The sequence below is a fragment of the Microtus ochrogaster genome, chromosome 8 (genome assembly GCF_000317375.1).
Source record: "Microtus ochrogaster isolate Prairie Vole_2 chromosome 8, MicOch1.0, whole genome shotgun sequence".
NCBI classification, from domain to species: domain Eukaryota; kingdom Metazoa; phylum Chordata; class Mammalia; order Rodentia; family Cricetidae; genus Microtus; species Microtus ochrogaster.
In genome coordinates this window covers 12,335,666-12,347,971 of record NC_022015.1, presented here as the reverse complement: position 1 = coordinate 12,347,971, position 12,306 = coordinate 12,335,666, and the positions used below count along the sequence as shown (strand labels likewise).

At 40.9% G+C, this 12,306-nt stretch overlaps 1 protein-coding gene across 1 annotated transcript in view; it reads left to right on the top strand.

The window, feature by feature from the left end:
• The first annotated feature begins 986 nt into the window (after positions 1–986).
• The window catches only part of Olfml1 (olfactomedin like 1), a 20,795-nt gene continuing 9,475 nt past the window's right edge, over positions 987–12,306 (top strand). Inside the window, exons 1-2 of the mRNA XM_005351098.2 lie at positions 987–1,344; positions 4,857–5,145. Of these exons, the coding sequence (XP_005351155.1) occupies positions 1,219–1,344; positions 4,857–5,145 (415 nt within the window). The 5' untranslated portion in view covers positions 987–1,218. The remainder of the gene's footprint in view (positions 1,345–4,856; positions 5,146–12,306) is intronic.

The window sequence follows — 12,306 nt, the reverse complement described above, 5'->3', positions numbered from 1 at the left end:
TGCTCCTTCCTCAGCTGTCAAACAATTCAAGACAACACAATAACATACAGTATCCAGACTCTCTATGTATTTTTCACTCTATTTCTTTTATTTTTTTTTTTTAATTTTTGGGTTTTTTTGGGATAGGTTTTTTTTCTGTGTATCTTTGGCTGTTCTGAACTCACTCTGTAGACACCAACACTAATTTTACAAAGCCCATTAACACATGGAAATTGAACAGTTCTCACCTGAATCACCAATGGGTCTTCTTGGGCTAGGGAGATGGCTCCGTAATTAAGAGCGCTTGCTGTTCTTGAAGAGTTCAGTTCCCAGCACCCACCTGAGACAACTTGTAACTCCAACTCCAAGGGATCTCTGGTACCACCTTCTGGCCCCCGTGGGCCCCTACACTCACATGAATACAAATACACATAAATTAAAAAATAAATCTAAAAAAAATAAATAAATCTAAAAGCAAAAAGAAGGAAAGTTCTTCTAAGTTCAACCCTGAAAATTCTCTGCTATCAGCCTGAGTAGCCAAGCCTGGGGCCTACTGCACCTCTCTGCCCAGAGCAATGCAGCCAGCCCTGTACACTGGCTTTTCCAAGACAGTACAGATTAGTGTTCACATTTCCTTGCTATGCCTTTAAGAACCACCAGAATGCAAGGGAAAGAGAGGTGGGGTCTCCTAACAGAACTTCTTGGAAAAGGATCCTAGGAATTTCTGCCAGAAACTGAACTGAAATTCCAATGCTGAGAACTAGGGGGTGGCCTGTGTTGAGCTAGGCCTATGATTGGACTGCACGGCCCATTAGGGAGGAGGAAAACAAAATTAAAAAATCTGGGGGGTGGGTGGAGGGGAAGAAAGACCTCCTCAGCCCTACCCCAATCCATAACACTCCAGACCTGGAAGCATTATGTAGCCGCTAGCCTAGACGGGGTCTGTGCACGTCCAAGCTGAGGGGAGCAGATGCTGGACCCAGGGAGCTCTCTGCATCAACTGAGCAAGCAAGGCCTCCAGGAACTGACTTGCCAACAGCTGGACTTGATCACCAGCTTGAGACAGAGCTCATGCACTGCGTAGAATAACAAGCAGACTTTGTTCCCTGGCTGTGCAAAGCGTTGTTTTCCAAGGGATTGCCACAGCAGCAGAGAGAAAACCAGAGATCACTACCTGGACCCTTGAGTCTCTGTAAAGAGCCAAAGTGTAAGAAACTGTGCTGCTGGGGAGTTTGCAGGATGATGGTGGCTCTCCAGGGACCTTGTTCACTGGTTCTCTTCCTTGCAGCATTCCTGCCCCCACCACAACATGCCCAGGACCCAGCTATGGTACACTACATCTACCAGCGCTTCCAAGTCTTGGAGGTAGGTGACGTGTGTTCCCTTCACTGGGACTATGCCTCTTGGAAGTCACTCTATTGTGCCGCACTTTCCTGTCAGCTAGGATGCATGTCTTTCAGATACAGAGTGAATCACTGGTCTAATTACATTTACAGATGTGCATAGCCGTGATACCACTTCCAGTCCAGACCGCTGTATCACTAGACTTTGAGCCAGGCTTCACTCTACACTTTGCCCTGGCAAAGTTTTTCTCACCTATTACATGGACATAGAGATAGAATTTAACTTCAGAAAATGTTCTGAAGATTTAATGAAGAGATTTCAACTTTGAGAAACTGGGAGTGTTTTATTTTGGGTCATTAATCTATACTCAAAACATGACCTGATCCACTGAGTAAATTTACAGGTTGTTGAATATTTAAAACCCAACAATTCAGTCTTCAAAGTATGGAATTATAACTGTAGTCACATTTTTCATCTTTTATTATATTGGGTTACTAACTGTCTCCAGCTTTTCCTTCTTCCTTTTCATAATAAACTGTTAGGTGACTATAAAATGCAGTAGTACAGCGGTTTATCGTGAAGTTTGCTTTTTAATCTTAACTGGATTTAGGATTAAAAATAAGATTTTTCAGCAATGTTAAACAGAGAGAACACATTTGATCTTTCACCTCATTAAAAAAGGCAAAAAACTAGGGTTGAGATTGTGGTTCAGTTGGTAGAGTGTTAGCCGAGTATGCACAGAGCCCTTGGTTCAGTGCCTAGCATGGCATAGCCAGATGTGTTGTTGGCATGTACCTGTTATCTTAGCACTTGGGATAAGGAGGCAAGAGGATCAAGGAGTTCAGAGTCATCTTTGGCTACATAGAAAGTCTGAGGCCAGTTTAGACTACATAGATTCCCATCTTAAAACAAAAATGAATGAACAAAATTCAGTGTTTTTTTTAGGACAGTAAGGTTCTCAGGGACAAATATATAGCCTTCCACTTTAGAACGTCTGGCTCTTGTGCAAGCTACACTTGCATATTATACATCTTCTTTCAAGGACACTCTTATCTCAAACATTTTCTATGTTTTCCTTTAAAAAAAAACTGTAAATCCAAACGATGGTGCCACCTAGCTATCGTCAGTAAAATAAGTCCACAGAGCAATCCAAACACACTTCCTTGCATTGTCTGGCAAGCAGGCCAGGGCCTGGAAGCTGTGGATGAAGCATTCCCAGGCTTCAGGCCTCTTACTGCTCCCCTGCTCCCTTCTTAAAATGCCAAAATCTGCTCAGGCTTTGGCACCAGCTAAACTTCTCTCATTGTCCCTCAGTACTGTGAGAGTTTGTCTACAGACAAAGGAATAACACGCAGAGTAAGATATTCATGACTCTGAGTGTGGATTTGGAAGATTGGGTATGCTTTGTAGATACTTAGATATGTTCAAAAGATATGTCCTCTGACCACTAGGTACTGACCTGAAGGTGAATCAGGTCCCAGGTGGCAGGCACTGCTGGCTAATACAGAGGCTTGACAACTCAGGGTTACAGGGCCTGTCCTGAGAGGGGCATTTGGGAGAATAGGAAAGGGAAAATAGATACTTGAGAGTTATTAATATCCATTCTCTCCCTTCTCTGTCTCTATTTCTCTCTGTCTGTCTGTGTGTGTGTGTATGTGCATGTGTGCATGCATGTGTGTTTGTGTGCATGTGTGTGTGCATGTGTGTGCATGCATGTGTTTGTGTGCATGCATGTGTGTATATGTGCATGTGTGCATGCATGTGTGTGCATGCATGTGTGTTTGTGTGCATGTGCTACTGCTGCTGCTGCTTTTCATGTCTCTAGCTCTTTCTCTTCCAAGTGAAGTACCCTACACAATTATGTTTAGAGTAAGAAGTTTTCCATTTATGAAGAAAGTTTTAGTCAATGTTGCCAAGTGAGCTTTAACTACCAACTCCATGACCCATCAACCCCATTTCCACTTATTTACTCTTCCATTCACCTAATAGTCATTGAGCATTCTCTGTCTTAGCTCATGCCAGATGTAAGGGAATGCATCTATTTCTTGGCATCTAGCCTAAGAAAATAACTAAGGACATAAAAATATGAACACATAGCTTTTTATCTTAACATTGAGCAAAAAAAAAGAAAACTAAATGTTTCTTTAAATGAGTTTAATGGAACAGACAATGGGATTTCAATTTAATAAAAATCTTGCATCTTATTAAAATTATGCTACATATGGATAAAGAAAACGTACATATACACAACACAATGTTGTTCACTCTTTCAAATGAAACTCATATGTGACACTGTAGATGGACTTGCGAGATCTTTCTTTCTTTTTATTTATTTATTTATTATGTATACAATATTCTTCCTGCGTGTATGCCTGCAGGCCAGAAGAGGGCACCAGACCTCATTACAGATGGTTGTGAGCCACCATGTGGTTGCTGGGAATTGAACTCAGGACTTTTGGAAGAGCAGACAATGCTCTTAACCGCTGAGCCATCTCTCCAACCCCCACTTGCGAGATCTTCTGCTAAGTGAAATAAGCCGGTCACAAGAAGATAAACACTAAATGAATGATTTCACTATTCATTTAGCCTGAAGAAGTTGAACTCATAAAAACAGGGAAGACTGAGCAATGAGGAGATATTGATCAAAGAATACAAAGTTTCAACTAGAATCAGTTCTGTGGCAGTACAGTGTGCTGCCTTAGCCTGAGGACTTGAGTTCAGATCACCAGTACCCAGGTAAAAAGTAAGATGCGGCAATGTCTATCTGTAAGTCCAGTGCTGTGGAAGCAGAAGCAGGCAGTTCTCTGGAGCTTGCTGGCGAGGCAGTCTAGACAGTTAGTGAGCTTCAGATTTGATGAGAGACACTGCCTCAAAACATAAGCAGTTCAAACAGTTATGAAAGGCACCTGATATTGCCCTGTGACCTCCACATGTACAGCTGCATGTGCACATAGACACACACACACACACACACACACACGAAAGAATAAGTCCAAAATATCTGTTGTACCTATCATTACCATAGAACACAGCATTATACTGCATACCTGGATATTGAAAGAAAAGATTTTTACCTCAAAGGTAAATTTGTAAAATAATACATATGTTAACTTACTTGATTTAACCATTTTACATCAAAATATCAATGTGCAACAATTACATAGGAGTTTCATTTGTTAATTAGAAAAACATGGTCAACACAAAAAACTTATAGTATGTTATTATGATAATATATAATAATGTAACATATTTATAATAATATAATAATGATATTTAAATGTCAACAATATATCAGCAATTTAAATAAGTAGATATTTAGCAAAGTCACATGGAAATATATATTTATATGTATTATACATTGGAAAAAACTACTATACTAAATGTCAGTAGTACGTATAAATTTAGGATTATGGGTTATTAACCGCCTTTTGATTATACTTTTCTAATAATTTTTCTGTAAATAATAGCTATTTGTTTTACTTGAATAATTAAAATGATTTACAGTAATTTGGTAATTTATTTTCTGTTTGAAGCAAGGGCTGGAAAAATGTACCCAAACCACAAGGGCATACATTCAAGAGTTCCAGGAATTCTCAAAAAACATATCCATCATGCTGGGGAGGTGTCAGACCCACACCAGTGAATATAAGAGTGCAGTTGATAACCTGGCACTAAGAGTAGAGCGTGCCCAGCGGGAGATTGACTACCTGGAATACCTCCGGGAAGCCGACATATGTATTGAATCAGAGGAGAAGACACTGGCTGAAAAGGTGCTTCAAGAAGCTGAAGAAGAAAAGAAGATCCGAACTCTGTTGAATGCAAGTAAGGGATTCTTCTACTGCCCCAGCAAGGGCCTGACACAGCTAGAGAGATGCAGACCTGTGCAGTTAGGAAGTGTGATCTAGTGATGGGTGAGAACTGGATGCATTCCCGTGTGTATGGGCTGGGAGCAACTTGGCACATGTCCCACATACCAACAAAATTCCCCTTCAAGGAAGCGACTTTCTTTTCTCAGGGAGTTTCTAAAGACCTCATAGAGGCCAGGTCTACAGTCTGAGAAGCAGCTTAGGGGATCCCCTCCTGCTAAACTTTGGGTTAAAGGAGATATCTCTCTGATCCTTCTAGGGAGAGTGGCAGGCTGGAGCCAGCCACACCAAGGGCCCTAGGAACAGAGAGCTGCTGCTAGTATAACAAGAAACAATGTGAAATGAGAAACTGTGACAGCTAAACCTCAGGACTGGGCACTGCATCAGATTGCTATTGTGTGCTGTCTGGGATGGTGGCATTCAGGAATTTGTCCTCAGTCTTGTGATACATCAGTATCAATACTGGGTTGTCAATAATAGTATCTAGTAGCTCATAGTATAATGAGCATCACAGCTGATAAGATTTGTTTGTGCATGAGTCCATTTCATTAAAACAACAAGAAAAACAAGGCCCCCACCTGTATTTTGTATTCTGAACAGACTTCACTGCAAATAGGAAGACTATTCATGTACTAATTACTCCTCCAAATTTGGGAAACTTCAGCAGTGAAATAAGGCATAATAGGGGTTATTTTTGCTTTTAGGGCTTTGCATACCTTCTCAATGTAATCATTTTAAGAAACTATGAGTCAGTATAGGAAAGGTATTGGTGTGAGGATGTAGCATGAGATGGAGGCAGTTTAAGGATAGACTCAGTTACATCATAAATTTAAGCCCAGCTTGAGCTACATAAAACCTTGACTCAACAGCAAATAAATAGGGAAGTTCTCTATCAGTGAAGTGAACATTAAGGATACTTCAAGGGCTAGCACAAGCTATAAATCCATGGCCATCTGCAAATCTGGCTGAGAGAAAACTGTAGGGTCAGAGACTACAGAGAACAAAAGCTAAGACTATCAATCAAGCCCTGTGCTGGTGTCACCTATCCATTGGTTCACTTATTTACTGAAAATGAGTGATAGGAACAGAGGTACTATTCCAGGCACTGGATGTAGAAGGTGAAATAGGATGTGGTCCACGCTAAGGAGATGGAACATGACTAGAGAAACTGATGAGGTATTCTGAGTTGGGAAATGATATAAAGGAAGAGACTATAACAGAGAGAGAGACCTGTTGTAGTGTGGAGCGGCGGGCCACTTCCCGCCGCCAGGCTCCTGCATGGCTAGCTTTACTCAAAATAATTACATGAAAACTGTATTCTTTTAAACACTGCTTGGGCCATTAGCTCTAGCCTCTTAATGGCTAACTCTCACATCTTGATTAACCCATATCTAATAATCTGTGTAGCACCACGAGGTGGTGGTTTACCGGTAAGATCTTAACCTGCATCCATCTTAGAGAGGAGAGCTATGGCGACTGTTTTACTCTGCTTCTTTCTCCCAACATTCTATTGTATCTACTCTGCCTACCTAATTTCCTGTCCTATCAGGGCCAAGGTAGTTTCTTTATCAACCAATGAAAGTAACACATAGACCCTCCTCCATCAACCTATCAGGAATACTGAAGAAATTTAAGCAAATAATGACTCAGCATGAAGTGCCACCAGATAGGAAAAAAAAAAAAAACAAAACCTGTTCAATTTAAAAGCTATTCAGAGTTGAAATCTACATGTTTTGGCAACTGACAGTTGAAAGTATAGGATAAATGAGAGACATGAATCAGGGATACTTCCAAGATTTGGGACTTAGGTTATTAATTGATTGGTATGAAATCTGTTAAGATAGAAAACCCAAGGGTACTTTGGAAGCATATCTGACTTGACAAGTTTTTTCCAAGCACTTACATCTTCATTTGTTTTCTATTGCTATAACTGAACCATGCAAGGTAATTCATAAAGAATAGAAGTTTACTTAGCTTAATTAGTCATTTTCTAGAGGCTGAGAAGTCTAAGACCATGATGTGGACATCTATTTAGCATCAGGGGAGGGCCATCTTGCTGCATTGTGACATGCAAAAGGCATTGCAAGCTAGCTCAGAAGCCCCTTTATTTATTTTTGTTTGTGTATGTGTATATGTAGAGGCCAGAGTCAACTTCGGGTGTTCTTTTGATGCCATTCATCTTGGGTTTGTTTGTTTGTTAGATAAGGCCCCTCATTGAGAACTCAGGCTCACTTATTTTTAGGCTAGACTATTACTAGGTTTGAATATCGAGTTCCAGGGGTCCTCTTACCTCTACCTCCACAGTGCTGTATTCTAACACCAGAGTGTGTGTTTATTTTTTTTATTTTTAATTTATTTATTTATTAAAGATTTCTGTCTCTTCCCCGCCGCCGCCTCCCATTTCCCTCTCCCTCCCCCAATCAAGTCCCCCTCCCTCAATTCTGGGAATGGAATTCAGGTCTTCATGCTGGCAAAGCATGCACTTCTACTGAACTATCTCCCCAACTCTGTTTTGTTTTTTTTTTTTCTTAAAGAACCACTAAGACAATGATAAAAGATACTTCTTTCAATTTTAATGACATTATCTAATCCTAATTACCTCCCAAAGGCTCCACCCCCAAGTAACATGTGACTTTAAAGACTAAGCCTCTGATATGTGCCCTTTGAGGGGAACATATTCAAACCACCACAACTTAAAACTTCAAAGTTTTTATGTTCATTTACTGGCTCACTGCTCATATTATCCTCCATCTATGCCAACTCCATGAAAGCTTAGACACTCCATTGCAGGACCAGTGCTGTGTCTCCAGGGCCTAGAAGAGGGTCTTAGTTCAAACAACTATGTCAGTAAAGAAACAAGTGAAGAGATAAGTGTACGGATGGAGTGAATGCCAGAACAGCTTGTTTAGAGTTTGGTAGAAAGAGAACATATGTTACTGGATGTAGGTTCTATGATGACAGGGTAATAACTAATCTGATTATAGGGGAAGGTCCATTCAGGCACCCTCTCTACTATTGCTAAACCATTCACCATTGAGCTGTTTGAAAGCCTTTGCTTTTTATTATGAAGTGTTTTCACAGATGAGTTCAATATGGGTCCCCAAAAGAATGTTGATATTAAATGAAATTTCTAGACTCTTAACTACCCCCACCTTCTATCCCCACTCCTTTCCCACACATACATGATTTAGAATAAAAGCGAGTAACAGATTTTAAAGTCATTCCCGATGTTTGGTGCTAAGACAATTGCTAAAATCAAACTTTGCCTATTGTAATTGTCAGTTTATCACACAACATCACAGTCCCAGGCACCTAGACCAACAATTTATTCAGCTGAAGCCTTTGAGAGAGTCCACAGGCTGCATTCTTGAGTGGATAAAAGTATTGACCTCCTTTTAACTTGTAAGTAGCTTTTGAAACAGAATTCTCAGGGCAGTCAAAACAAGCCATTATAACAGATTTTATTTTCTTTCTCTAGTTCAGCTCCTTTTATTGCAAGGAAGCATGGGAGTAACCTTATGTAACCTCCCCCCTGTTGTCGTTAGATAACTCATATCTTTTGTTATATTATATTTCCAAGAAATCTGATGACGATCTGAATGCCTCCAGAATATATTCAAGTAGACAGCTACATGCCTGTATTCAAACCCACTACAAACAGAACAACTAAACAAACACCTCACTCACTGAAAACTAACAAAAGCAAGTCTGTGAGGCAACTCTCAAGGTCCATTGGCTCTTGATGAGTAGACCAAAACATTAAGAGGACCATAACTAATTTGTAACAGAAGTTTTAGCTGAACAGGAGGGGACTGAAGACCGATCTGAAGGCAGAAATATAGGAGATCATAAGGGAACTTGTGTATGCATGTACACACAAACCCAAAGTTGCTGCACTCTGAAGGCCAGCAGCGCAGGACATATGTGTACAGTTTAGCTGTTCCTGTATATTCCCTAGAGAGTGCACACTGATGGGTCTGGAAAGGTCTGTGTACATAGAATTTCTTTTGGTTACTCATCAAAGAATCCTGTTTCCTGTGAGGCCATTTCTAGGCACTATGAGTATGAACAGAAGTTCCCAATCATGTCATCTTGTAGCTTTTGGTTCCAGTTGGTATAAACATTCATTCATTTTTCTCTCACTAATTTGTTCATAGGTTCAACAAATGTTTAACTAAATTCTAGATACATTTTGGACTTGGGCTATGATCTTTATTCTCTAAACCACTCATAGTAAAATAGAAAAGCAAGCTAGACACAAAGGAAACAGTCCAACGTGGGTACTGCTCTGATAGAGGGATGTATAAGTTGTCACGGAAACATGTTAGGTCATAGGGCCTAGGTTGCCATGATGAGAGGAAGAATGGGACTATAAAACTAGAAAGTAGCCCTCCGGCTCAGTTTTAATCACAGAAAAGAGCTCATTAGATGGAGACTGGATTTAAGAGCATCCTACGCAAATGAAGCTACACGCAGCAGCACCGTGATAGAATGAGGCTTGCTATGTTGCTTGGAGCAAATTATTTTATAGAACTCATGAAGTGGAAAGAGGGGGAAAAGAACCAAAGGAGAGCTAAACTCCCCATGCTAAATAATCTCCCATTTGCCAGCTGGACAAATGGGAGTAATGAGCATGGTAGCTAATATTTACTGAGATTACATTTTAGGTTGTCTCCAAGCTATGTACGTAACTTAATAACACTTATCATGTAATTGAAAACTATTCTACCAGTTAGGTATAACCATTACCCCACCACCCGTTTTATATATCAGGAAAGCAAGACTGTGGGAAGACAATTTGCCCAAGCTCACACAATTAAAGAAATGTCCAGGATGACATTCAAACCAACTCTGGCTTGCACACATGCCAGCCTCTCCCATCATCCCCTGCTGAGTATGGGAGTACCACAGCTCAGATAAAGGATTGAGAAAAGCCACTGTAGACACAGGGTTCAGAACAGCCTAGCAACAGGAGAGGCTAAGAGCATAGAGAAGGCAAAGACTGGAGCTGGCAAAGCAGGGTCAAGGGTTGTCACTAGGAATATGAGTTTGGAGCCTTCTGCTCTAAAAGTAGATGTCTATGCTAGAGGCTTCTGATCTCAATGTGGGTCACAGTATGAAGACTATGATTCCATCTCACAAGAGACTGATTAAATCCTGGCTAAGAAAAATCAGTTTCCTTCCCTGTTTTTTCTTAATTTATTACTTTATTTTTTTGAGACAGGGTCTTATGCAGCCTAGGACGGTCCTGAGCTCTCTGCGTGTCTAAGAATGACCCTCCTCCCTTCCTGTCCCTCTGGACACTGGGATGACAGGCATGCATCACCATGTCTGAGTTTATGCTGTGCTGGCATTAGTGCATGCTACGCAAACACTTTCCCAACCAGTCACTGTTCCAGGTCCTCTCCATTGACTTTTAAGCAGCGAAATGTCCTTGCTTTGCTCCCTCCGCACTTCTGTGGCCCTCAATTGCCTTGTCAACATTTCAGCAGAGGGTTTCTTCCAACTATTTCTCAAATGCCTTTAGTTCACCTACTCTGCTCTGTCTTCTCTCCCCTTGATTTCAAGCATCTCCCATCACCAAAACTCTGCACTTACCTCCCTGCCTCTATCTATCCCTGCCTTAATACTGTAACTTGTAAGGTAACCATGATTATCTTACTACAATGTCACCAACATCAGTTTTCCCCTTGATGGCAACTGCAAACCCAAGGACAAACAAAAATGCTCTTTACATTCCTATCCTACCATAACTTTCATTAAATACTTAATTTTTCTCTACAAAAGAAATGCTTGATGATGAAATAGATGCTACATACTGTTGAAATAATATTTATCGTGTTTCCTTTGATTATAAAGGTAGATGAGAAGCCAGCAATCAAACAAAGACATTTTTAATATTTCTGTTTCATTTCTACCCATGCCTGGTGTTCTATGCTTTTTATTTTATCTGCTAGTTTAAAAACATACTGCATACGTCCTTGCATGCCCAAATAGTAGATGTGGTGTTTCCAAAATCAATCATCCCAGTGCCTAGAGTGGATGTGAGATCAATAGCTCTGACCTGAAGTGCTTCACTAGAAACTGGAGGCAACCACGGGTTTGGGATCACACTGCACCATTCTTTCTGTTGTCCAGCGCTCATTCTGTAATTACTATTGCTCTGTAGGTACTATAACAACCTTGTTTTTTTCAGATAAAAAAACTGTGACTCAGAGAATCTTCCCCCATATTCCTGCTTTATCCAGGGATCGATACCACCCCAGACATGCAGGTTTTATCCTGAACACCCTCACCCCACATCAGCTGTCTGTTGCCACATTAACATAACTCCAAACCACTCCAAAATTTGGCTTAAAGCAACGCCCAGTTCCTATTTCTTGGGAGTTTACAGCATGGGGAGGACATTCTGTTGATCTGTGCCAGGACTGGCTTGCCTGCACATCTCCCATCCTTGGCATGCCACTGAGGAATGGCTTGTTGAGTAGGACTTCTTATGAGATGTCCTCCATATGCCACCTGGCTCTTCTGGAGGCTGATCTGAGCTCATTCTTTTTTTTTTAAAGATTTTATTTATTTATTATGTATACAATGTATACATAATACAGTGTTCTGCCTGCATGTATGCCTACAGGCCAGAAGAGGGCACCAGATCTTATTATAGATGGTTGTGAGCCACCATGTGTCTTCTGAGAATTGAACTCAGGACCTCTGGAGGAGCAGCCAGTGCTCTTAACCACTAAGCCATTTTTCCAGCCCTGAGCTCATTCTTATGATGAATGCAGATGTCTCAGAAAGAGGACAGAAATCCCCTAGTGTAACATGAGGGCCTGCTTGTTGGGGTTTCTGTCCTGCCCAGTTCCCTCAGCCAGTAAACCCCAAGAAAATCACACAGAGGTCTCCATAAGTTATAAATTGATTGGCCCATTAACTCAGGTTTCGTATTAGCTCTTATAACTTATATTAACCCATTATTCTTATCTACTTTAGCCACATGGCACAGTATCTTTTTCAGTGGGGCCGGTCACATCCTGCTTCTTCAGTGTCTGGACAGGACTCGGGGAGGAATGGGCTTCCTCTTCCCAGCACCCTAGGGACTCAGCTAAGTCATTTTTAC